Source organism: Leptosomus discolor, chromosome 5, assembly GCF_034619465.1.
Source record: "Leptosomus discolor isolate bLepDis1 chromosome 5, bLepDis1.hap2, whole genome shotgun sequence".
Lineage (NCBI taxonomy): Eukaryota > Metazoa > Chordata > Aves > Leptosomiformes > Leptosomidae > Leptosomus > Leptosomus discolor.
The window spans coordinates 43,544,641-43,572,267 of NC_141395.1; the positions used below are offsets into that span (position 1 = coordinate 43,544,641).

The 27,627-nt window shown below is 48.2% G+C and overlaps 1 protein-coding gene across 2 annotated transcripts in view; it reads right to left on the reverse strand.

Annotated features, from left to right (window-relative positions):
* Positions 1-1,640: 1,640 nt before the first annotated feature.
* The window catches only part of SLX9 (SLX9 ribosome biogenesis factor), a 58,960-nt gene continuing 32,973 nt past the window's right edge, over positions 1,641-27,627 (reverse strand). For both annotated transcript variants that reach the window (XM_086465709.1, XM_086465710.1), the window contains exons 3-6: positions 14,615-14,683; positions 10,437-10,590; positions 5,384-5,452; positions 1,641-1,826 (exon numbers count right to left, since the gene is read on the reverse strand). In XM_086465709.1, coding sequence (XP_086321835.1) covers positions 1,700-1,826; positions 5,384-5,452; positions 10,437-10,590; positions 14,615-14,683 — 419 coding nt within the window. In that variant the 3' untranslated portion in view covers positions 1,641-1,699. The remainder of the gene's footprint in view (positions 1,827-5,383; positions 5,453-10,436; positions 10,591-14,614; positions 14,684-27,627) is intronic.

Consider the following 27,627-nt stretch of genomic DNA (forward strand, 5'->3'; position numbering starts at 1 on the left):
ACGAGCAGGGGAAGCACTGCCACAGCTGGGCTAGTGTTCAGAGGTCAAAATCCAACATGGCCTAAAAGAAACACAACCAGACACCAGTAAGAGAGCAAGCAGGAAGGTGGGGAGGTATTTCGAGCTGTTTGACCCCACCACAGCTCTCTGCTTTCCAGAGCCTGGGTCCTGACGGGCATTACAGCACACCAATGAACAGCAGTGGTGTGGGAGCTGTCAGGGAGAGGAGAGCCTTGCCAGCCCTCTGCCAGCCTGAGAGCAAAAGGGTGGAGGATGGGACACTGCCAGCATCTCTCTGTGGCTTCTGCCAGCAGGACTCTGCTGCCAGGCCTTGGGGGAGGAGGGGTGACACAGTGACATTCCTCTAACAACAACCAGCATCAGCGACAGTGTCTGCACAGCCCCAGCTAAGGGGCAGGTGTTAGAAAAACTGCCTTTGTTCAACAGTGCCAGCCTGGAGGGAGGAAAAAAAGCAGCATTACCAGCGATGCAAGAGACAGGGATGATCAAGGTGCCTGCCACTCCCGTTGCAGCTGGTTTTAGGCACTAATTTGGGTACAAGGCAGATGCAGCTTCCATGCTCTGTCTGGGCATCAGAGTAAATTTCTTCCTTAAAGCTTTCAGACACTCCTCACAGTTGACCCAAACTAGGCAGGCTGCTTTTCCAAGGTTAAGAAACATCAGAAAACTTTTTGTACAGTTCAAAAGACAGCACTGACATGTTGGGACATCAAATTGGGATCATTGCAAATAGGGAACGGTCCTGCCTCCAGCTCTCCCCATGAAAATTCACTGGAGTTTTGTGAAAACTGATGTTTGGTAGAAGGAAAGGCTTACCCCCGCTGCAGTGGTTCCCAAACCCAAGCACATGAATGACCAGCTGAAGTTCACAGCCTGCAGCCAGGACACATTTTGGGATGCTTCCTGTAGAGCAGACCAAGCAGGGAACACAAACAGGCCAAAAGGGATGAGCATCACCCATGGAAAGCTCACACTTCCAGGGCAGGAGGAAGGCAAGTCTGTGAGTTAGATGTGACCTGCAAAGATTTCACGTGGCTTCTGTCGCACACTGCAGCAGCAGTCTAGTGGTCCACCGTACACATGGAAAAAACTCATTTTTTTAAGCAATTTTTCCAGTGATGGGAATAAGCCCATACTTCAATTAGTATTTACCAAAACAAGAGCCAGACAAACTCAGTACTGTGTGAGAGTATGTTTATTCCAAAGCTAAATTTCTCACATAAAACAATGTCTCTGAACAGTAGCACCAGTCCTTCCACAGATCTATAGCAGCCTTCTGGGCTCCAGGGCTCGAGGTCTTGAACCATCTCAACAGAGCAGTAGGGAATCTCTTTTCAGAGTTGTCAGAAAGGGGAGGGAAATGACAGAAAACAGATACATTGCCACTGTTTGTGAGAAGAGAAAAGGTGTTAGGACACTTTGCAGGGAGCTTAATGCCTGCACAACGATCTCGCAGAACACCCTGCTCTCTGCAAGTTGCCTGCCAAGGAGCAGCTGCCACTCTGAGGAGAGAACTGCATTATTCCTGCAGACAGAAAACAGGGCTGTTGGATTTAATAATCTGCTGAACTGCTTCCAAGGACCGAAGTGGCTGAGAGGTCATGGTAGTGATGGGCTCCTTCACAGCCTGGAGCCCTTGCCCCAGCTCCAGCATGCACGTTTGGTCCCAGCTGACACCCTAGAGGGGTTTACCTTCTTCCTCCTGCCTCAGCCTCTTGGAGAGATGCTCGCTGATGGCCATGAGGGGGTTGGCTCTGTATCTGGGATTGGTGATGACCTCGTGAAACCAAGCCACTTCCTCCTCTCTGAGGAAAGAAAAATAACACACAAATGCTAAGTGCCTCATGCAAAAGGGACCAAGCAGATAAGAATGGAACTCATAAAGCAGTGGGTCTCTGTACCGACAGAATGATCCTGAGTGTAAATCTCAGAAAGAAACAGTGCAAGAAATAAACCTACTTTACCCAGGGGCAAAGCTCAAATTGCTGCCAGCTTTGCGGGAGCCAGAGACTTGATCTCACGCCACAGAGACACAATCACATTACTGTCCAGCATCACTTGAAAATGTTTTTTTTAGAGCTTTTCCCTAGTAAATCAGGACAAGAGACTGTGGGTATCTGGTAAACTACTAAGAATGAAAATTACTTCAGATTGCACCAGCACAAAAGCAGATTCTGCTTTCGAGAGCTCATCTACTGACCCCTCTACTGACCCTCTACGCTCAATGTAGAGACTTGGCAATTCTATGTGCAACACTAGTTAAGATACCATGGGAGGAGCAGGACAGAATTACCACTGCATGCTTGCTCACAGCTGGTTGCTGTGGAAATGGTCTTGTCTTAAAGAGCAACCAAGCAGGGTGGAACAAGAACAGAGCAGGACTGCAAAAAAACCAGTGAATATTCACCTAAGTCACATCCACTGCGGCCTCCCCATCACCCTCAGGCAGACTGCCAGGCTCTCCACAGCCCAGGCAGACACATATCTCCACGTTCTCAGTAGTTGCTGTGGATCAGCAGAGTGCTCTTCAGCATGCAGCTAGTTCTCTCCCTAGGACAGCCCTTCCCTTCAATGCTAGCCCTGCCCCAGTCAGAGGAACAGAGAAGCCAAACCTGAAGCCTGGGTTGTGGCAGTTGGGGCAACAAGGTGAGGCTTAGGGAACCTCCAGGCCTAACTCACATCCTGGAAAATAATCCTCAAGACCTTCCTCCAAACTTTTTCCCTCCCAAGAAGCACAGACTTCCCAGACCATGATGGCAGGATACGTGCCACTACCTAGCGCATCTGCAGAGAAGAGGAAGGCACATGGGATCGTTGGCTTGCTGATACAGAAGATTGTGGTAGAGTTGCCTATTTGGACTTAGATCTGTACACAAGTTCCTCCTCAAGCACTGTTCCTCACCCATGACTTCCAGCACAATGAGACACTCACTGGTGGCATCAAGGCCATGACCCTTGGGCTTCTATGATAAGCCAAGGAGACACTCATCTATAAAGGCAGAACTGAGCAAGAAAGGCATCCCAGCATGGACACCGGCCAGTTTCAGAGAGAGAAGGGTATTCAAAGGGTGCGCTGGAGAGCAATGCTGGGATCTGTAGAGTGACTGCTCTCCTCAGCCTCAGTTTGAAGCTGAGTGGCTCAGAACTGACAGAAATCCTGGGAACAGGGATCACAGAAAGCAACACTGCCAGATCACAGTGCCTAGCCCCAGGAGAGCTGTGCTGAGGGGAAATGAAGTTCTGGATGCCCGGTGGCAGTATAAAATATCCAACAGATTACACAGAGGAATAAGGAGTTGCCAGACCAAGTCCAGGAATTATTCAAAAGCATTTAGTGCTTCATTTTACAAGAAAAGGTTTGGCAGATGCCAGTGGACAGTTGCCCTCGTAAGGGATGTACGGCATGTAAATTAGCATCCCAGAGGTGTTCTAACAGAGTAGCTGTAGCTCCTGATGTTATGCAGAGTTCCAGCAGCTCCTCACCTAGGAGGCTTTCCTGAAGGGTATCAGCTAGAGCTACACGGGCCTGCTGTCATGAGAGACTCAGCCACAGCTGGATGGTGCAGCTGCAACTCAGCAAGCCAAGACAAGGGATGCACCACCTGGTTGATAACCACGTTGTCCATGCCACACAGGGACCCAGTTGTAATGGGTCTATGTGGCAAGGTTTTGGCAGCGGGGGAGTTACAGGGGTGGCTTCTGTATGAAGTTGCTAGAAGTTTCCCCTATGTCAGATATAGCCAATGCCAGCCGGCTTTAAGACGGACCCGCCGCTGGCCGAGGCCGAGGCAATCAGCGACAGCGTTTTTCACCTCTGTGATAACGTATTTAAGAGAGTGAAAAAAAGTTGTTGCACAGCAGTAATTGCAGCGAGTGAGAGGAGTGAGAATATGTGAGAGAAACATCCTGCAGACACCAAGGTCAGTGCAGAAGGAGGGGGAGAAGATGCTCCAGGCGCCAGAGCAGCGATTCCCCTGCGGCCTGTGGTGAAGACCATGGTGAGGCAGGCTGTCCCCCTGCAGCCCATGGGCGGTGGAGCAGATGACTGCCTACACCCCGTGGAGGGCCCCCACGTCAGAGTAGGTGGATACCTGAAGGAAGCTGTGACCCTGTGGGAAGCCTGCACCGGAGCAGGCTCCTGGCAGGACCTGTGGCCCGTGGAGAGAGAGAAGCCCACGCTGGAGCAGGTTTGCTGCTAGTGACCCCATGGAGGGGGCTCACGCTGGAGCAGTCGGTTCCTGAAGGACTGTACACCATGAAGGAGACCCACATTGGAGCAGTTCATGAAGGACTGAACCCGTGGGAAGACTCACGCTGGAGAAGTCATGGAGGACTTTCTCCCGTGAGAGGGACCCCACATTGGAGCAGGGGAAACGTGTGAGGAGTCCTCCCCCTGAGGAGGAAGGAGTGGCAGAAAACAACAGAGTGATGAACTGACCCTAACCCCCATTCCCTTTTTCTCCCCCTGTGCCGCTGGGAGGGGGGGGAGGAGGGAGAAAAATTGGGATCAAAGTTAAGCTGGGGAAAGGAGGGAGGGGTGGGGGGAAGGTGTTTTAAGATTTGGTTTTATTTCTCATTACTCCTCTCTGAGTTAATTGGTAATAAATTACATTTTCCTTTAGTTGAGTCTGTTTTGCTCATGACGGTAAATGCTGAGTGATCTCCCTGTCCTTATCTCAACCCCACAAGCCTGTTGTTATTTTTTTTTCCTCTCCCCTGTCCAGTTAAGGAGGGGGAGTGATAGAGCGGCTTTGGTGGGCACCTGGCATTTTGGCCAGGGTCAACCCACCACACCAGTACAGACGTACTCACTTGGTACAGCCAGAAATGACAACTGTGGCCAGGAGGAACAAGGTGACAGTTGGTGTGGGTTTGCCCTGAAACCCCACAGTCCACACACAGGAGGCCCAAGCCATTGCTTTCTTTTCAGTGATACAGGGAAAGTGAACTCTTAAAGAAGCAAGCGCAGTTCCCTGTGCTCTCTTCACTTAGATTTTACATGAGACAGAAGCAGAAGGAGACTGAATCCATTTAGGATTGACCGAGTCTAATAGGGACTGAGACAGAAGGATACCCACAGACATCCTGCACTATGTAAAGGGGAAAATCAAAGCTGCCACCTCTTCTAGGGCCTTCAGGTGTGCCAGACTGAAAAACACTGGAACTAGTTGCCTAGAGAGGGTGTGTGATCTCCATCCTTGAGATATTCAAAAGCTGTGTGGACGTGATCCTGGGCAACTAGCTCTAGGTGACCCTGCTTGAGCAAGGGAGTTGGACCAGATGACCTCCAGAGGTCCCTTCCAGTCTCAACCATTCTGCAATGCTCAGCAGGGACTGGACACTCTGGTAGCTGGGTACTTACAAGAGCCGGTGTTTCTGAGCTTGTTTCATCACAGAGAAGTCTGCTGGTCCTGCCTTTGCTTTTACATGGCTGTGGAGGGAAGAAACAAAACAAGTGAGTGAGTGTTGAGCAGTGGTAATTTAGCAATTGCTGTGGAGATGGAAAGAGACAGGGATTCTGCATCTGCCTTCCCAGGAAGTACAGGTAATTGTCCTGTATCAAAATTGTCCTGAAAGGCAATTATTTCCATATCCAGGCAGTCACGGAGATGCAAACTTCTTCCACCACAGACCGACAACAGCTCAGAAGTCAGGACTGAATGGGCAGGAGGTACATGTACCAAAGAGAAATCGGAGCGCTTAGTTCTAGAACTGGTCATTAGCTGTCCATGCCCAGATCACTCTCAGCTTATCACCAACCTCCATGTCAAACCGATACTGTTGCTTAGAGAAAATATCCTATCGAACTTCCTCTCACCACCAGGCATGCATCACCTCTGCATATTTCATGTTCCTGGCTAATGCTGCAGCGCTCCAGTATTGGCAGACATCAGCTATAGACAGTGCCACACTTACTCAGCAAGAATAGGGAACGGGCAGCCCTGCTTTGGGTCCTGCAGCAGGACCACAGGGGTATAAGGCATGACTTATATTTGAAGATAAAGAATGGCAATATTCCTTTCTCCCTGTGAACACACATCCTTGCCAAAGGCTTGCCAGTTTAAGTCACTGTAGGTTAGCTAGAGTGAAAGCATAACAACAGAGCTTCAGCTTTTGCCACCAAATACAGGTTCTAAGAATCCCATGATGTCACGAGATGGCGGACTCATGGGAACGCAGGATGCTGCACTCTGTGCAGCTCAGGCACTGCAGCAAGCATAGATCTGCACCCTCTGCACCCATGTCTTATTCCTGGGCAAAGTCCAAGGAGATCAGAGGTGTAATCCCATTCGCTGGAAGCATGTGGTGCGCGATGCCAAGCAGCAGCAGAGATTTACCACAAAGCCAAGTGCTGAGCCTAAGCAAGGGACACGCAGGGAGCGCAGCGACTGCTTTTGGGACTTGAAGTGCACAAGGAGTTGCTGGTAGAACTGGACAGTAAGGAAAGGAGAAGAAACTTCCTTTCTTAAGGATTACACAGGTACAGAGGTGAACAGAAGAAGGAAGCGGGGGTCTGCCTCTGCAGAGCAGCTCCCCTCCAATTCACCCTGCGGCTGAGCCCCAGCACACAGACCAAGGGGGGAAAAGGATCTGCCTCCCACCTCTCTGCTGGGGCAGGGCTCAAGGAGCCCTGTGCCCCCGGCATCAAAGCTCCCTGCCAACACAGACAAACCCAAACAGGGTGCATGTATGTCAGCCAGCCTTCGCAGCACAGAACCTGTGCAGCAAATGGCAGCCAGGCAGAACAATGCCCACATGCTGCCCCCGTACCCTTCAGTCCCTCTCAAGGTCACTCTGGCACTGCTGGTGTTACACAACAGGCCTAAGAGCTCATAAGGAACAGCGATCAGCAAGAGCAGACCAACAGCAACAGGGGTTCGAGCAGCTCCTGTCACACTGCTGCGTCCACTGGTACTGCGAGACACAAAAAGAGCAGGAAGCATCTCTGCTCTCTTCACATCTGTTAACTGCTAGCACAGGAACAATTTCTTGTCCCAGTCTGCCTGGATCAGCCACAGAACACAAAGAAATCCCTTCTCAGGCTGGACGGCAACCCACGGCCATCAGAGCAGGCGCTTGCCAAGTATGCCAAGTTGCCGTGGCAGTCCCTTCGAAGATGAGTAGCTCTGCAGAGGGTGGCAATGCTTAAAGGAAAGCCGTTCTAGTGTACATCCCAGGCCGTATGAGCCCACGTGCCCCAGAGGCTGTGCTTCGTGAGACAGCTTCCTCTGCAGCACACCACAAGGGTGTGGGGCCGCTTCAGGCTGTGCAAGCCCACTGTTGCCTTCAACCATCCCACCATTTCAAAGGGCTTGGGGCTTCCAAAGGCTTTTCAGTTCCACTCAACAGCTCTGCCCCACTGGTCTGGCAGGTTTGAAAGGCTGCTGCCTGAATGTCCTCCACCAAACCACCAGCACGCTGCCTACTCACTTGGACTGTGCTAGTAGCCCTGTTTCATTACACTTCATTGCCTACGTTCATTATAAAACAGAATAAAAACCTCACTGTAATGCTCTCTTACCCAGCAGGAGATCAAATTCCTGGAGAATCTAATCTTTTATTAATAATGCTGACAAATCACCAGAGTATTACCCTTCATTTATGTAATGATTCAAATCCTATAAAAGCCTCCTCTGATTATTTCAAAAACTTATGCACACACATCCCCATGCAGTCCAGGAAGGCACAAACCAGCAATGGGAAGAAGAGCACTGTAGCTCCTCCGCGCCAGTACCAATGGGGACTGCTTTTTAGTTGGCATGTCAGAGGCAATATGGGTGACATCAGTTAATGCCAAGATCCCGCCTCTGCTATGCTGACTAGCAGATGGTGCTAGCCAATCCCGAAAGTCTCAGCCAGGGCTGGGCTTCTCTATTCTGCTGTGCCACAGCCCCACTGGGCCTCCTAGACACCATAGCCTTGCAGCCGAAGTCAAAACAGAGCCAGAGTATGAGTTCAGGCTTCCAGAAGAAGAGACGGGCTGCCACGCTCCCACTGGAGGTCTGGGTCTGGAAAGAGAGGGAGCTGACAGCGTTTCTCTGAGGATATCAGGCTGGAGATTCATACAAGACCACCGAACGCTTCCATGTGTGCCACACGCCCTCTGCCATGAAGTGTCCTACAGAAGAGAAGAGTGACTGCAGTAGCTGGAAGGACCATTTTGGCCAGCATTCTGCCTTGAAACAGCCTGCAGCAGATGGCCAGAGAGGTGTAAGAGTAAAGCAAGCGTATAGCCACATCCTCTCCAGTATTTGCAGCTCAGAGACCTTGTACAGCTGCAGTCCAAGGCTCCTCATTGGATTTGTCAGGCCTCAACTAAACCCACAGGCTTCCCTCAGCCACAACATCCTACAGCAAGGAGCTGTGCAAAGCAATGAGCCTCCTGCTTGCACTCAACTGGCTACTCACCTGCTATAGTTGATGTCCTTTATTTCTGACACTGGAAAAGACAATGAACTACTTCCTAACCACATCACACTTGGTTTTATAGACTATTACACTCCCAAGCCTCTATGCCTCTATCTCCTGTCCAGGCTGAGGACTCCTCAGCTCGCTTAATCACCCCTTGTGCAGAAGCTGAGCCGGATCCTTCACCACCAACCTCATCAGCTATCTCTGAGCCTTTTCCAGTTCTACTCTGTCTTCTGAGCTGGTTCAATTGCAGGCTGCAGCAACACCATGTATTTGTACTAGATATGCAGCCACCCAGGAAACCAGTCCCTAAAGGAAGCACCCTGCATGCCCTCCCTCCCCTATAGGTTCTTTCTGCAAGCCACTCTCCTGGATGGCAGGGGCTCAGCCATCAAGGGGGCTGGCGGAAAATGATGAGGGGGAACAACTCCTGAACACAACCTGGAGTCAGATGTCACATGTGATCATCACAGAGAGAGGGCAAAGCCACCTGCTCAAGCTCAGGCCGAGCCCTGGCTCATAACTCTGTCCAACCAACCGTCAGTGCTCTGCAAGATGTGGAACTCTGCATGCACTTTTGCTGTTCATTCCCACTCAAAGAGAGGGCAAGGTGACTGAATGGCTGCATAAAGGAAAAAAAAAAGTGAAAAAATTGCTATTTGAAGAATGAGAAGCCAAGTTAAGGGAGGAAATATTTTCCCATGCTTAGACGCAAGTTTCATAGCTGCTGTTTGTCTGAGGAGTGGCTTTACAGAAGCACAGGGAACTGCCAACTCAGCCATGCTCTGTAGGTGGGTGTCCCACCTGGGTCAGAGTTTATTTCTGGGGCATCCAGCAAGTCATAAGAAGGTTCATGGTATCTGCAGCCTTGATCTGCAACCAAAGATGAGGGTGCTTTGCCAGGCAGCCGCCTTCCTGGCTGTTCTCTAATCCAAATGCTTTCTTATCACAGTCAAAACAAGTTTCTAGTTCAAACTTCTACTGAGCAACTGAAGAGGAGGGACAAGCATTTGTACAGCACACAGAGCACGTTTATTCTGCACTTGGGGATGCAAAAGCAGCTGCAACACTGACCTGATGGTTAAGCAGAGCACTGCACTACGAAGGAAGAAACGTAAGGGTAACCAGAACCCACCCCATGGCTGGCTGGGATGGTTGGTATATGGGTGTCAGAGGATCAGGAATAGCCCTTCTCTTTCAGTACAAGAAAAGGAAGGGAAACACCATCTTTCTGCGCTTGTCCAAAGTCACATTCCAAGCCAACAGGGTGAACATAGGAGTCTGGCCAGAGCGCAAAGCTCTGCTCAAAGAGCTTGAACTGCCTCAGGAGAAAGAAAGACTGGATGTCTGGAAGGACAGTACAGCAGGCTACAACATGGCCAGAGGCTCATGTGAGATGGGAGTCAAAAATCCTGGCAGGCAGCACTGTACTCGGGACCCTGGCTCTCCAGATCCACTCCCCTCTGTCACACCAGAGCTGTGTGAATTTGGGCAAGCCATCATCCTAGTCTTTGCCATGTGCAATACAAGAATTTGAATGCTGTAGATAATAGCATGCTAGAACAGAATCAGTTTCTCTTATTGAGTCCAACATCATTTGCTGATAGTTATGTTGAGGACAATTTTCATCATAAAAACCACACCTCAAGCCCAGATTCTCAGCTGAGCTCAGCAGCATTACACTCTGGACATTTGTGTGTCACTCCTGCAACTCCGAGGACACCTGGTTGCTCCCAGCCTGTCTCATGCCAAGCCTCACCCGAGCAATACAGTTCCCCCCTTAGCTGTGGATTCCAAAGACACATTTAAGCCTTTTTCTTGTGGTGAGTGAAGCATGAAAAGGGGTGAAATGGAGTTGAGAATGAGGTCCTGTTCTCCTGACCATTGGCTGCCTTTGCATTGCCTGTGAAGCTTGCATTGCCTGTAGCTACAAGCTGAGCTGAAGGGCATTTCATCCTGCAGGAAGAATGGAAATACAGAGCCCATCCCTAAAGGGCACATACCTCTTGGGTGGCTTCCTGCCTGTGCCACCTGCGGTCAGCTTGGAGAGCTCAGGTAGGGCTTCCATCAAGGGCTGCATGTCTCCCACCACAGGTGTTGCTTTCCGCTTTGCTTCGGCTTTTTGCTTCTGCTTGGCTAGCTTCACACTTTCTATTTCTGAATCAGAAACAAGACATTACTGGAGGAAGGGGAAGCATTTGCAAGAGATAACCCTTGAGCTAAGAAATTCACAAGCTGCTTCACCATCTACAGGAACACAGGCCAGAAGTGATTTAAACCAAGGAAAGACCAAAAATAGCGCAGCTGGGTAGTTCCCTCCCTTGCTGTGTTTGCTTATAACTGTATACATCTCTACTGATATTTGCAATGGGAAGCGAAATCCCCAGACTGATTTTGTCTGAACTGTTTCCACCCCTTGCACCTTGGTGTGTGAGACTGTTCATCACTCACAGCAACGTGGCACAGGAGTCCTGGAGTGGAAAAAACCATGCTGACCTTGCATGGAATTGGAAGAGAGAAACAAAAGGGGAAGAGACAAACCAAATACAGTCAGCTCCACATGTGGCATTAAACAGTCACAGCCCCATCTCTGCTTTGCTGTTGGAACAAAACGATGGTCTCCTAGCACAGGCAAAAAAAGATGGGACTTAATTTCAGTCGTTTACGTCGTTCAGAGCAAGCCAAGGTCTCACCTCCATGACTCACAGTGGAGCTCATGCAGTCAGATGCTGGATAAACTGAGCCCTTAGAAAAGCACTGCACCAAGTGGCAGACACAGCAGCAGCCAGCTTTTCCTCGAGACCACATTTACCAGTCTCCTGGCAGCAGCTTTGAGCAAGGTTATGGGCACATAAGGCTCTACAAATGTTACAGCAGTCTCCCTTTTCGGCCATAGGAGGTGGGTGTTGCAAGCTGCAGGCTTCTGCCTCAGTCCTCAAGGCTCCCTGGCATAGAAACAGGTCCCGCAGCTGCCCAAGCCTTACAGAGAGAGCCAGCAGCCCCCAGGGTGAGACCCAGAAGAACACGTTCTTCTCCAGGACAGCCCACAAAAGCTGGGCACTGCTACAAGCCTCCAGCTGAGCTTCAAGATGCCCCAACCTCTCCTAGAAGTACCTTGACGATGCCACCAGAAACAATTAGAGCTCAGCGGGATCCATGAGCTCCTTTTACTTCTGCCAGGTGATCACCAGGCCTGGAAACCTGCTGCACTGCCTTGACACCCATGAGAGGTACCAGTGCTGCGGGGTACACGATGGAGGACCCCACCTCCTCCACGTGCACCCAGCGGAGGCCGCAGCTGAAGAGCAGGCTTCTGCTTATTGCCTTGGATAATGAGCGTATTGCAAGGACAAGCCTCAGTGCTGAGCTAGAAACTCCTTGTCTGGACATGATGGAGCCCAGTGCCAGCAGCTGTGGGGCCAAGCTGGCAACAGAGGGAGGGCAACGGCTTCCAACACAGCATGGCCACAGAAGCAGGGCTAAATCAGCACAAGCTTTTTGGTGGGAACACAAAAGCAGCCAGTCCCACTCTACAGACCACAGGCAAGATGCCACTGGTAATTCTGGGTCTAATCCTGCTCCCTACATTCAAGAAAGCAGAACTTGAATTCACCGACTAGCTGCTGGCTCCTTTAATACCTTTGTCTTGTTCATTCCCCAACTCAGCTGAGTCGAGCAACAGTTTTCCATGAACTGCAGTTTTGCTGTACATGGATGTTTGTGACAAATTGGGATTGTAAACGCTTCTCCTCACAGCAATCCCTGCCAAGAACACAGCTTTCTGTTCTGCATTACTTCTTTTTTTGGTCTGGTTTTAAGGAGCTGACTACTTCAGTGCTTTCATAAACAGAATGTGCTCAAAATTTTCAGACACCTGATTCTGCGCAAACATCCCAAATTCTTTTCCTATGAAGTCTTGTTTGTCTGAGGAGCCATGCGATGTATGTATTTTTAAGTGTGCATACTTCTAATGTCTGACGCGTTACATAATTTTTTTCCCTCTCTAGTCTCTCCTGGGATGATTTATTGAAATGGAAGAAATCTCCAAGTTTTGCATTTGCACTACTGGGCTGAACTTTAGTTCCCAGGGTCTTGGCATCCAGTGTCACAAAAGCAGCCCTGGGACAAGAAGAAACAACAAACCCTTGGGAAGATTTAGGAAAACAAAGATGTAATGATAACAACTTCGGCAGTCCAAGCTGGGTTCCCTTTTGGGCGGCAAAGACTGCAAAACCCACAAAGAACCGGCAGAGTTATCTGCATCAGATATAAATCAACGCGTTTCAGTTCACCGCACCTCTTTAAGGTCACAAAGTTACAATGCCAAGTTTTATTTAAAAATCTCCATCTCTGGAAATACCAGTTCACTTTGCTCCATCAGCTAATACCAGTTTCTTTACTGATGTGTATATAGGCTTTTCCCAGCTATTCTGTTTTTCTCAATAACAAGCTGCACACGTGGTACTAACATTTGCTGATTTTTCTTACAGAAATACCCAGGTAATTGCTCCCCTCAGCAAAGAATTTGCTAGGGAATGCTGGTACTCACCAACTGGCCACAAGTTTAGTGGGGTAGTCAAGACAGCCAGCAATTTAGGTACTTCTGTATCTCTAAAGCGCTTTTAATAACTAGTATCTTCTAAGACAGAGATAATTAGGCCTGAAGTTTTCTGTTTTGGTGTTCTCCTCAAAGCAAAGCCTCTGCACTTCATTTGTATTCCCTCAGCTTAGTAATTTCAGAGCCAGAAGGGGAAGAAAGAGGCCAAAATAACATACATGCTCTTGAGAAAGACTGATATGCAGGAGGGCAGGGTTAAGAGAGTGTAGGGATCCTGCTCCTGGGCTCTTCCAAAGCAGCTGACCTTGTCTATTGGAACATGCCCTCTATTTCCTGGGGAAGACATGAGCCCCACATACCCCTTGAGCCCCACATACCCCTTTTACTGGATTATGTCATAAAATGCTGCTGAGCACATGCCTTCCTCCACAGCACCTGGTACCAGTCCTGGTATCAGGGGAGGGAAAGCTCAGCTGCGCTCCAGCAGTCCCCTCCTCTGTTCCCACAACAGTATCAGACAAGGAGAGACCTTGAGGAGCACTGCAATTGCAGCCAGTGGGCCACATGTCAGGACTAGCACAGCCATCTATGCTTTGTCCCCAACAGAAACCTGAGGGTTGCAGGTGTCAAAGGCGCTTGGAAATTGTTGGTAGGTGATAGGGAGGAGGTTTCCTTCACAGTCAAGGTGTTAAATTACCAGCTTTTTATGTAAGAAGAGCCAGAGACACCTTCACTGTGACTGGTGAAATCACAGGTTGATGGACTTGAGCTCAGAGCTCAGAAGCAGAGAGCATATGGTGCAGCAGAAAGCCACATCTCTCAGCTCCAAACACAGTCTGTCAGCAACATTGTTGGGCAAGAAGTTCTTAAGGGAAAAGCCTGTCCCAAGAACAGCTCCAGGTGGCAAGAGGAAATCCCTCTGCTACACCAGTTAGCACAGCATCGTCTCCTACTGCACTGAGATACTGGAAGCAAAAATACAGACACTTCCCACAGGAAACAGAAGCGTTTCTGCCATGGGCTGGTTTTGTTTAGCTCATATTTCACAGCCCCGAGAAAGGCCAGACTGTCTGGTAAGTGGGTTCACTGACCTGTAGCACATGGGACAGAGCAGTAACACAATTGCAGCGTCCAGACTCCTCCCTTATCGAAGGCCCACTGCAGGCTCTCACCACAGAGCCTTGGGATTCACTGGTGGCTGTGTTGGGCTCAGCTCCAGGCTTCCCTACCATTCCCACAGCAACTCAGGGAGGAGCAGCTCCACTATACAGCTAGTCATATCCGTACCAGAGCTTTACAAGACAGAGAAACGTGCTAAACCTACATGGGCACAGTGTCCTATCCTGGATAAATAAAGGTTTTATGTACTCACTTATATTACACGTGGAGGGAGATCACAAATACATTTGGGGCAATGACTCAATCTCAGTGCTAAACACTGAGAAACAATACCTGGGACTTTTACCCCATGTGCTGGGGAGCAGATGGGAAGGTTTCTGAGAAGCATCTGGCCTCCCCCAGCACTGCCCAACACTGCCACCCACACCCCACATACAGAGAGATCAAACAGAGCCACGCTCTGAAGAAGCCCATGGTACCACTGTGCCTCAGAGGTGTACTTACTCTGTAGCCATCTTTCTTTCCTCAGCTTCATTTTTTCTTTTTTGGAAAGAACCGTTTTTTCTTCTAAACCTAAAAGAGAAGAGAGATGTGAGATGGAGCCTGGCTCCTGCACACAGATTCGGTGCTGGGTACTTCCCAAAGACAGCAGAGTGTGTAATACTTTGTTCAACCTTTGTTCAGCTTTTGAACTTGCAGGCAGGTCAGGCAAGCTGCAGTCAGGCTGCAGGCTCCACTGCACCTCCATTTTCAGCCAAGCAAATCAAACCTGGCTTGCTGTCAGTTAAGAAATAAGAAACTGGCAAGTAGATCAGATCACCAGCACCACAGACCCTGTTTTCCCAGGCCTGGTAGCTCTTTGAGAAAAGGGTTTTGAGAAACCCTTGCCTCATGCCCTGCACTCCTGCATGAACCTGGCCCGGGAGCTGGCATTTTCTTCTGAAGACTAACCACAAGTGATGTGAGGACCTACAGGTTCCAGAACTGCGAGCAAAACCTTTTAATCTGGAAATATGCAGGCTGATAAAGCTAAAAAGAATGAAAACACAGGCTGCAGATACATGCAAGGGTAGGAGGTGGAATGGTGACCTGATGTGGCTATCGGCATCCGCCTGCCCGAGCAACGGCCTCAACGCCTGCCCAGATGGCACAAGGCAGGCAGAGGAAGTACTGAAAAGCGTATGAAATACCCAGATCTGTGGCAGCTCTAAGGAGCAGCCAATTACGAATAGCTTGTAAAAAAGGCTAGTACCTACTATACACCAAATTCAGTATTTGGAAACCAGCTGTTGATCACTGATATCCAATAAAAGTAAAATAACATGACAAATATTTTCACTGGATATCCGTTGCAGACACTATAAAATTTTACCTTCTCTCCAGTGTTTAAAACAAAATTGACTTCAGTCAACTTTTCTCCTGAAATGTGCTGGGAATCCTGCTATAGGAATGCCAGTGGAGGAACAAGCTCCCCAAAGACCACTCCTCTCAGGTTATTCTTAAGCCTGGAAAAGAAAAATATACTTTTTCTCCCCCCAAAAAAACAGGAGAAAGGAATTCAGTGCAACCCTAAAAACAACTCGCTGAGAACAACTTCTCTGAAGCTGCAAATCTTTCAGGATGATTTAAACAAAAGCAGGATCATAATCTAGTAATTTCAATACCTTAAAGATGATAAAACAAGCCTGCTGGGGCCAGGGGGACTTTTCCACAAAGCCAACAACCACCACCACGTTTTGAGTTTCTAGAGGAAACGGGGAACAAAGCTGTAGCTTTCACTGCCTCGTGTCCCAGAAAAACAAACTTGTTCTGCAGTCAATGCACCCAAGAAGTGAGAAATAAAACCATGCCTAGAAGTGATCGCTTATGTAAAAAGCTCAGGGATGTCTTGAAGGGTTTGTATGTGACCGATGCTTCTGTCCATTTTTCCGTCTCTTGCATAAAGCACCAATGCACAGGCTCCCTGCTAGGCCCAGGGTAGCACAACAGCCCCGCCAGGATGTGGGGCCAGGCAATAACAGGGACAAACATCTCCTCGTGTCAAGGGAAAACTTCCTCAATCCGTTTGCTGTGGTATCAAAGCAGATGCTAAACCAACTAATTTCACATTCCAGTAACCCATCACTCCACATTTCTGTGGTTTCAGAGGAAAAAAAAAAGATGAATCATGAGAGGCCAAAATGCAGATCGAGCCCCGATGATCTCTGAAGGGCTGCCTGCACAAGACCCCTCCGCCCTGCTTTTCTGGCTGCCCGAGCCTGCTCGCATTTCAGCAGCAGGGGATTTGCCCCCTTGTCTGAAAACACGTCCATTACTTCATTGGGAAAACGGCATCCAGCGGGATTTATTAATGAAAACCAAAAAAAAAAAAAAAAAAAAAAAAAAAAAATTCAGCCAGCTGGCCAATTCTAGTAATAACATCAATTGTGATTTCCCCCCCACTCCAGCCCCAAACGGCAGCAGAATATTTAAAGAAATACAAAAGCTGTTTTCTTGGCAGAAACCCAACCTCGCTGCGGGCTAGGGCTGTCAGCCGGCACCCAGGATGGATGGCAGCCGCAGATCACCACAGGGGTGCGGGGTGGGGAGCTGGATCCCTCCTCACCCGCAGTTGGCGAAGTGGCTGGTTTCTGCCCTTTTTTTGCCGCGTGTTCCCTGGACACCTCCATTTTACGTCTCCTTCCCCGCCCCTCAGTCTTGCTGCTGGAAGGTGCCAAGTTGTGTTTGGCAACTTCCAGTTGCGATGCTGAGTGCCAAAGCCGCTGGAAACCTACTGGAGAACAGTGGAAGCAGAATTTAGCTAGTTAATTAATGGCACAGACTGTCTCCAAGGCAGTCTTTTATTTTTACATAGCTTGCAAACACCTCTGAGACCAAAGCCAGACTGCAGCTCCAGTTTAATTATTTTTCTGTGAAATCAAAAGGGTTTTGGTCACCCCCCCCCCCCCCCCCAGCCCGTTCCACATGTAATTTAACAACACTTGCTTTTGAAACCTTGTGCACAGAAAAAAGGTGAGCAAAACCCACTTACATTAGCTGAGGGTAATTTACATACTGTAAACTTGACAATTATTCCTTTTAGCGAGAATGGGGTTTTTCCTTCCTTCTGATCTGTGCAGTACAAAACGTCTCAAATATAAACAGATTTAAAAAAAAAAAAAACAACAATAGCTTTTTGCCTCCTACATCAAGTGTTTGATACTACTGGCAACTCTCAGGATCTTGCTTTCATGGCAGACAAGATTTTTTTTGAGTACAGCTTCCTTCATTTCAAAAAGGAATTGAGTTTTTTTGGTAAGGGACTTCTTAGACTTAAAAAAAAAAATTATATATATTTTATATATATATATATATATGTATGAGACTGCCTTTCATAAAGAACTCCTTTGACTAAAATATATCTGTATCTATCTATATCTATCTATATATATATATATCTATCTCCTACCTTAAACGTCCCCATTTTATCCTTTCTGGGCATTCAGAAAGAAGCTGGACTGGGTAAAAGCCATAACACTACAGGCTTGCCAGCACCCCAAGATCCCAAGATTAAGTTTGACTCCACAACCAAGAGGACGAAAACACAGGCTTCACAGTTCCAGGAAACCACCTTACTTCAAGGACTTGGCCATTAGGAGAAATATTAAATATGAGCAGAAATACCAAATAAACTTGTGCCTGTGCAATATGCCACGTGAACAGAGAAGGGTCCTTCAGCACCAGGCATCTACTTCCCCCCGTGCAAAGCTGCAGCGAAGCCCCAAGTCCCTGCTTTGGGATGAGCTATTAAGAAATAGCATGTAATGTTAAGTATTATTCCCAGAACTCCAATGATACGTAACAGTAAAGCTGTTGCTGCTCGAAACATAATATTTTGGCAAAACAGGGTACCATATAAATTGAAGTTAAATAACAACAGATGTGTTAATTTTAGCCTCATTTGTATAACAACAGCAAAAATGAGCATATGCCTACAGCTGTGGGATGAGTTCACTGAAGAAATTCAAAGACAACATCCAAAAGCACAAGATTGGGTGTGGTTTTCGGTTTTGTTTTGGTTTGTTTGCTGTATTTTTTTTCTTTAAAAATCACATAGTGTCACTTGTAAATTGTCTGATACCCTTTTACACTGAAAGGGCCTGGGAAATGGTAAACCACAGTCTCCTGGGGCAAACGAAGAAGTGGTGTGACCTGATAGATGGCAGTGCAGAATCACTGAAGGTATTTTCCTCCGGGAAGAAAGCTGAGGGACAACATGGGCCAGGCAGAAAGTCAGCCAAGGTGTCATCCAGCAGAGATGGAGCTCCACAGGAGCTAGCCCGGCAGCTTGCTGCCCTCACCCCACCCAACAGCTCAGCTCCCAACCAGGTGACCTCCAGCTCCACTCCTCCTCCAGAAAGCACTGATGCAGAAGTGTCCAGGGAGCCCGGGTCACTAGTGGGACCACGGCTTGGAGGGGGCAAGGACAGAAGCAGGGGATTGATACCCAGGCTCCCTTGCTCTTAGAGGAGCCCCCAGAATCAGCCTGGTAGCCTGTCCATGGTGCAGAGAGACCACGGCGGGGGAGTGTTTGGGTTTTACCCAGTCCAAGCCCTGCCACCCTGAGCAGGCTCGGGAACCAGTACTGGAAGAAGAATGACAGCCCCCACTGGGACAGGGCAGGTTTGACCATGAACACAGCATTTGCTTTTTAGGTTCCAAAACAAGCTACAGTTATATTTGTTCACACTTAGTCGTTACATCAGCACGTAGGCTTTCCTCCTGCCCCCCAAGAGGAACGCATCTTAGTTAAAGTGGGAACTGCATCCTCAACCCTTCCAGATCCCCTGGTTATTTAAAGCAGCAGAGCCTACTTCCAAGCGCGGCTTCCCATCCGAGACCCAGCGGAGCAGTGCGACTCGTGTCCTCGCACCAAGGTCATGCCTCTGTCAGGCCTGGCAAACATCCCCAGGCTCTGAACAGCTACAGCAAGGGCACAAAACCTCCCTCTGCAGAAGAGCCGAGATTCATCTCTAGTTAGCCGCATAAGCGCACAAGTGACATGCCATCTGAAGCGAGAGCAGTTCCCCTCAGGAGGTGACCAAGAAGTCACAATCTGCAAGGCAGCCTGCAAAAGGCAACTCCAGTGACAGTCTGTCCTCCCAAGTGATGTCTTCAGCACTGCAGGCATGCTTAGCACCCGCCACAAGGTAAAAGTGGCCTCCTCTGCTGCCCGAGGCCTTTTTCACTCTTCAGAAGTCCTCGGGTCTTCCCACCTGCATGCTCTCAGCAGCCCTCCCCAGCACAGAGGCTGACATTCCAAGGGTCAGTGGCCCAGTGTGTCACTGTCCTAAAGCCACTTTTGCAGCTGGAAGGTTATTTTCACAACTAAGGCAGAAAGAGCTAACATGCCTTGGGGAACATAGATTTCTAAACGAAGTGTGCTCGAGGACTGCAAAATGTGTTGTCTCAGCCAGGTGCTTGGCATTGCCAGTTCATGGCACACAGAGATCCCAGAAACCACCATGAGCCTCCCAGTGAAGAAGCTATGGCTGCCACAAGGAGCTCACCTGACCTGCCAGGTCACAGGCTCCTCCCTGGGAAAAGTTATCTTTTGCTCTTGGAAAAAGGTCAGCTTATTTCAGGAGTTATCCCCCCCATAAAACACGTACAGGGTACTAACGTGGTGGGGTCAGAGGGACAAATACTCCACCACAATTTCTGCAGCATGCAGCCTTCTTAGGGGAGAAACACCCACAGCAGCAGCACTGGGGAACAGCAGGACAACCAAGCCTCTGCTTTATTTTGTTCATGAATTTCTATTGCCTTTCCTCTAGTACCTGCATCCTGCTGCTAACACCCTGGAGGGCAGCAAATTAGGTCAGACCCATCACCAGTCCAGGGCACTGAAATGCTTTTTTTTGCATACATTTTGCTGGATTTGGAAAGTTTCTCATAAAAAATAGAAAGAAACTGTGTGTTTACTATCAGTACGTCCTGCTGAGTCACTGGGTAGGCGGTGAGACTGAAGCGGGAGAATGAAACACAGGATACCAGACACAGTGCCACTGTCTGATATCAGACAGGCCATGCAGCTTCTTCCCTTCCTGACCAGGAAAGCATTACAAGATGAAGCCAGGACCCACAGGAGACAAAACAGCTCTAGAAGTGTTTGCTGGCACCTACTGGAAGAGGAAGACTCACCTAGAGCAGGCAAAGTGTACCAAGTATTGAACCCATCTTCCAGAAAGCCTGGCTTTAAGCAAACCCAAGGGGATGAACGGCGACCATTTGATATCTACTACAGCTCTTGAAACCCTGCATGCAGAAAGTACCCTTTCTTTAATAGTTTTTTCCTTAAACTGATTTGTCCTTATTACATTGCAGATGCACATTTTTGCCTGAGTAACGTAGGTGCTACCACTCACCATCCTTTTTTCTGTTGTTTGCACATTTGGCTGTCCTTTCTCTGGGAATCTTGGATGACTACAGCAAGCAACAGCCAAACCAACCTCTGTGCTCAGCAGACTTGAACATATCCTCTTGCTGTTCTTCCTCCAAGCACAGAAGCAGTGAATGAGACAGCTCTTCGCCTCTTTCTGAGATGCTTCCCCGGTCAGAGAAAAACACCATCTGGCAAAAAGTGCAACTGCTGAGGATGTTGTTTCCCCAGCGCAGGAGCTCCATACTATTTGCTAGAAAGAAAGAGGATGATGTACATGCAACAACTGTGTGCACATTTCTTCCAGCAAAAAAGAAAGAAATCCGCCAAAAGTATCCTGGAGTTCCACAGTGCAAATAAGATATTCTTAGTTGTCAAGGAATGGCATGTCCAAAAAAGTTGACTTTTGTTCTGCTTCCTCGGGCATGTATTTGCTTTCTGCACAGCCCCATTAAATACCCATGATCACAGTGAACTTTATGCCCAGCAACTCTCAGCAAGTGCTGCTGCAGCTTCTAGCCTCAGAAAAGGTCACCCAGCCCAAAGAGAAGAGAAGCAAGGGGCCAGGATGTCAGTGCATGTATGAGACACAACAGCTCAGTTCATGAGATTTCTTTCAGGTTTCATGACAAGCCATCTTGTCTTTCCTGCACACCCCTCTCTGATCACAGCAAATAGGGAACAGCCACAGAAGTTGAGAATTCCCATGTCTGCATGTGAGGCAGAATGAATTGCAAAGCCTTCTTGCAAACACACTAATCCAAGGAGTTGTAGGTCTGCAGCAGAGCCTCATTTTTTCCATGCTCAGCTGAGAAACCTGACCATCTCCAACCTCGTGCCTCACTACTGCTAGCAAAGAAATCCCACCAGCCAGCTTCTGAGGGCAACTTCATGGCCCCAGCCACCTCAAGAGAGGAGAACCAACCAGGCTTTCTTCACTTTCATCGTCCATACAGAAGCCGAAGAGTCAAGTCTCCAAAAAGTGCAAGATGGTGGAGCTGAGGGCCTGGGAGCACGGGCAGCCCTCACTTCCCAAAGACACGAGCCTTTCCAAAGTTGCAGCACCCAGCTCTAGCAAAAGTTTTGCAAACAAGCAGCACATAACCCGCCTTGGGAGTACACCCACTCTACCTGCTTCCCTGCTCCTGCTGGGAATGAGACCTGATCTGACAGGATTTGCAGTGTTCCAGTGCCAATTCCTTCCCTTGTCAGCAGAAGCTCAGCAAGGCGATCTTCCTCCTCCTCCTCCTCCTCCTCCTCCCATCCAGCATTCACACTATTCCTGGGAAGCAGTGTGTAAGGTTGGGGTATGAAGCACCCTACAGTAGCCCATGCATTTGCAGCCTGTGTCAGCTAGGACTGAAAGCAGCCTCATTACTATTGTCTTCTCATCTCTGCCACAGACACTTCTGACCTCTTTCTTTCTCAAGTTTTGAACAATTTGACATTTATTCCAATGCAACAGAAAAATAAAATTCTGCTCCCTTCAGCAAGAAGGCTGACACTTGCTCTCTGCAGAGATGGTTTCCAAAAAAAATCCCTAGAGATCTGGGAGTTCAGGCCCTCAGCTCTCAATAGCATACAGTCCCAAATACCACGCTTGAAGTCAAACAAACCCAAAATTAAATAGCCACATCCCTTTCCACATCGTGTGTTGGGGGCACTTTCCTTGTGCAAGCATGACTGACACATGTAGTCATACCTTTGACATGAAAAGACTACAGAGACAAGGAGGTTGGCCATAGGAAGAAGTAGCAAAGAACGCCCTGAGCATTATATCACATGGAAAAGGGCTACGCAAAGGATCAGAGAGGCTGTGTTCCCATGTATAAGCACTGACCTTTGGGAAAGGCTTACAGCAAGGGCAGACCGCACACTGCTATAAGGTATTTGGAATCCCTCCGTTGGGCTGGATGTGGAGTCATAACACTGTTAAAAGATGCCTGCACAATTAGTGAAACAGATCAAAACCACCCTCTGAACAGCTGTGAAGGGTATGCACACCCACAGGCGCTGTCACAGACTTCCATCAACGGAGCTTTCCACTGGCTCAACGCTGTAGCTCCCCTCCATCGCTGTCTTTTGTCTCCTTTCCTCCCTGTCATATACTTCCAGGTAAGCGACAGAGAGCAGCCAACCAGAAAAGGCCCTGGGGGTCCTGGTGGCCACCAAGTTGAACACGAGGCAGAAATGTGCCCTTGCAGCAAAGGCAGCCAAGGGTGTCCTGGGATGTTTTAGGAGGAGTGTAGCCAGCAGGTCAAGGGAGGTGATCCTTCCCCACTGGGGAGGCCACACCTGGAGTGATCAGTCCACTTCTGGGCTCCCCAGTACAAGAAAGATATGGACTTACTGGACTGAATCCAGCTAAAGGCCACTAAGATGATCAAGGGGCTGGAGCACCTTTCACCTGAGGAGAGGCTGAGAGAGCTGGAAAAGAAGTGGCTCAGGGGAAATGCTATCAATGTGCATAAATACCTGATAGGAAGGAAGGAGAAGAGGGAGCTAGATTATTCCCAGTGGTGCCCAGTGACAAGACAAGAGGCAATGGGCACGCATTGAAACACTTCATTTTGGGGTAATTTTTATGGGTTTTTTTTGTTTGTTTTTTTTTTTTAACTGTAAGGGTAGTCAAACACTGGAACAGGTTGCCGAAGAGGTTATGGAGTCTCTAGGTCTCCATCTATGGAGATACTCAAAACCTGACTAGACACAGTCCTGGACAACCTGCTGTATCTGACCCTGTTTGAGCAAGGGCTGAACTAGATCATCTTGGAAGGTTCATTCCAACCTTAACAACTTTGTCGTTATGTGCAACCTCCAAAACAAAAAATTCTGATTAAGTTTTCATAGGTGCACCTACTTTCAACACCCCTATACAGGGGCTACCCTTTGGGAAAGATACTTGCTGTAAAAACAGAACACTGGCCTGGCATGGCATGGGAAAGCACTGCATAAGATTTTTCATCCCCACCCTTGCCTGCTGCTGCTTTCAAACAAGATCAGTGCCACCAGCAGAGCATACAAGCTTCGCACAGATCAGCCCTCGCCTCCAGCCTCAGCACACCCTGATCATGCAGGGTAGCAGGGTTTTGCTTTCCAGTTTGTTTTCCATAAGGCAGGAGCACTAGAAATACAGAGAGCTGGAGCTTCCCAGCTGCCCTGACAGGACATGCCCCACCTTCCTGGATGGCCAGCGTGATGTGGACAGATCCATTCCCTTTTGAGCCCGTCCTCAGTTTATGTGCAGCAAGGAAGGCACGCAGATCTGTGGCTCCCTTGTCAGAAAAGACCTGCCCTTGCAAAAACAGTATTTGAAAAGTCACCTTGGCAACAGAGTTCCTTGAGCAGGCAGCTGTAAGGCAATGACTCACAGGTTTGCCTTCATAACCTGAAAACAAGGTACTGGGGGCATGCGGAGGTGTAGTTCTTAATTCTGAGCTGTCTTTACCTCCCGCAGCAAGTATTTTTAAGGTTTGTACAAAACTACCGACACCACCAAGGTGGACCTACCAAAGTAGACTCCAGGGAGTCCACAGCACGGGACAATCTGAACAGTCGGCAAGTCCCCTTCTGCAGAGGATAAAAATTTATATTTTAACAACAAAGGAAGATACATGCACAAGAGGCATTTGTGTGGATATTGCAGTTTCAATAAGGAGCAGTGAGAAGAATACAATACAATTTGTATAAAAGCTTAAACAGCAAAAAGTATCTGGAATGAGATTTATTCTGAGACCAAAAGTAATTCATGTTTTTACCAACGGGTAAATTCTCTCCTTAAGGCTTACTAAGGGAGACAGAAACCTGAAACATCCCCATGGTTTTTGACAACATCTTGCAGGCTTGTACCTTAAAGAGATTTCCCCCAAAACATGCTTTCCATTCCTGCTCTTAAGATTACCTTTGTTTACACTGTCCTTTCAAGTTTGAAAAACCAGTAGTTCAATACCTTCTGCAGTATTACGCAGTGAAAGGTCTAGATCTGAAAGTGTTCCACTACTTGATTTTACCTGGTGCTTGTAATTTATGCAAAATGCAAGAAAACATTAATTTATCTTCATTCCCTTGTCTTTTAACTGTATATTAGCTAGCAGACAACTAAATGGCCATCCTCCAGGGAAGTGTTCAATGTCCAGCCACTGGTTCCTATAACCCCCTCCTGCATTTGTTTTTGTACATGGCATCTCTTTTATGAGTGTATTCTTACCTATCACTTCATATACGCTCTTTCAGCTCCTTAGGGGAGTCAGCTCTGCTCAGTTGCACTTGTTATTACATTCTCAATGCATGCATTTAGTGGTGACGCTGCAAACCAGTCTTCAATCTCCTTCCCTGTGTTTGACAACAGGCAGATTTCTTCCCACCTGAATTTCTCCACTCCAGTCCTCAGTTTCTGAAGAGCTCCTTTAATGGGACTGCAGACAAAAGACTTTCCTTTTATCCAAAATACTGATTTTACTGTTTAGCAGTATTATACATTTGAAGCTATACCTCAGACAATGTTGTAGTTCCTCCAAGTCGTGCACAAGACAGATTTAGACATAACCGATGTTTATTCATATTTATGAACACGCTTGTATATTCATCACAGCTGTGTTTTAACCACAGGCATTTTCCCCCAAAATACCCAGTAGAGAACCTCATTTTATGCTGCATTTCCCTCTGTGCCAAAGCAGTGGCCTGATGGGGTGCTGGGGGAAGCAGAGAGGACAGACAAGAGGGAAGAGAGGGAAAAAGTAAGTATTTAAAGATACTCAGAGGAACTGCAAAAGCACAGAGGGTGAGACTTCCGAGGCAGACAGGCAAATATTTCACCGTCAGGTGCCACTGCAGCACTGGCAGCAGACCGGCCGCGCATGGAAGGACGTCAAGACGATACCTAGAGCGAGTTGTGGAGTTGTTTGCTGTTCCTCAGGGATTACAGCAGACACTACGATGTGTTATGTGCAGAGCCCTGCCTACCCCCGCACTTCTCCAGATAATACGTTTCATGGATTCATTGGTTCGTTGTTCGAAGCACTGAGTTTCCCTCATTGCCTCGATCCAGGTTTAGCATCTAAAGCCACGTTCCCTCCCTCCACAGGGAAAAACAGGACATGGGAGAGATGCAGACAGACAGTTATCACCTGAAATTATTTCTTTCAAATGAAATGGGGAAGGACAGGCAACTGGACCTCATTCACCACGCGACTCAGTGAAACAAGTGCCTGCAGGAACCTCTGCCTTAACCAACTGACAAGGCAGGCATGCAGCCAGTAAGAAGAGCTGCAGCTGGATCTTTCCTCAGATGGAGATGGAGGAAAAGAGATAGGAGAAATTCCAGGGCTCAGCCTTTCTGGTACCACTGAGTGAAGGCAGCATACGCTTTACCTGACAGTAAGAGTTGGGGAAGGAAGACACACTAATAAAACAGTAGCACAGCTAAATATTACCTAAAACTCAAGACAAGGCTGCACCTTCAACCCTCCCTTTGCATCTATTTTGATGCAAATACACATGAAGGTGCTGAAAAAGATGTTGTTTCTCCAGTAACATGCATCTTAAGATCCTCACATGGGCCAAAGTGCTGCTCTCACCTTTCTCCAAGCAGCACACAAGCTTGGTTTTCATTTAAGGCTATTTCCAAGCTTTGAATCTAAATGTCCTCAATGTCCTCCCAACATTCAGAGTCCCACAAGTCAAGTCACAGCTCTGACCACTCTATACAGAGCGGGATGTACCAGGAGTACCGTGGTCTGCAACTCTACAGTCCATCCATTCTATTTTAGGACCATTTGACTTAGAAAATACTTCTTGCAGGTTTGTACAGACCCTCTAGTTTGGTTGAGCAGTACTCAGTGTCCAAATTGAGATCAGTAACAAGTGGCACTCCTCAGGGGTCCCTACTGGGACCAGTGCTGTTCAATGCCTTTATTAATGACATAGACAATGGGACTGAGTGCACCCTCAGCAAGTTTGTGCATGACACCAAGTTGAGTGGTGCAGTCGATTGACTTGAGGGAAAGGATGCCATCCAGAAGCACCTGGATGGGCTGGAGTTGTGGGCCCATATGAACCTCATGAAGTTCAACAAGGCCAAGTGCAAGGTCCTGCTACACTGCAACTGTGCTAATTTGAACAGGCATGTAATTGGCTAGCCCAGTACTTAAATCCCCAAACATCTTAAAACCTTCATAATAAAATGGGGTTTAGCTCATCACAGACGCTGTAGTAACTAAGCAGGAGGGACACAAAGGAGAAAGCTCTCTATCTCCCACCACATTCATTGAGGTCAGGCTACATGGCATTTTTATGCTAGCTGTAACACTGGGGAAGCCAGCAGGGACACACTTTCAGGTTAAGCACACTGCTCATATTAAAGGTCACCTCTGAGCAGAAGTTTTCAAAGATTTTTGATGGACAGAATCCAATGTGAACCAGTAGCAAGACTTCACAGCAGAGAAACATTTTTTCCCCATCTGTGCTTCTTAAGCCATGCACCCACAATGGCTTTCTGTAGGTCTAACGGAGGCATGGGAGCTGGAGCAATGGAGACCACCAGGGAGCAAAGAGAACAAGCTGCATTTATTTGCACTTTCTGTGATGTGGAGACCTGGCAGAAGAAGGCATCTTCCAGCAAGCAGCTACTGAATCAGGTCAACCACTGACAGATACACACCCTGTCTGAGTAAGGGAGATGCTGGCATTTTCCAGGAAGCCCCCACAAGGCAAAATGTTAACTGGAAGTACTCCAGCCTGGCTTCCAACAGACGAGAGGATTTAGCATCAACCACTGACGTGGCATATGGGTTCTCCTGGAAATTTATGACCAGCAGAGAATAATGAGCAGGAACAGGCAAGAAACAACAGTATCAGCAAAATAGCAATGCCCAGACCACCACTAGCCAAGGGACTTGCAACTATTAAAAGGCAAAAACCAAAGCAAACACAGCACACCACTCCACGGTCTCCTGATGAATGGCAGAGCTCACAGAGTTGTGATCAGTGGTGCTGACTCTAGTTGGAGGCCTGTGACTAGTGGTGTTCCCCAGGGGTCAGTACTGGGTCCAGTCCTATGCCACATATTCATCAATGACCTAGATGAAGGGACAGAGTG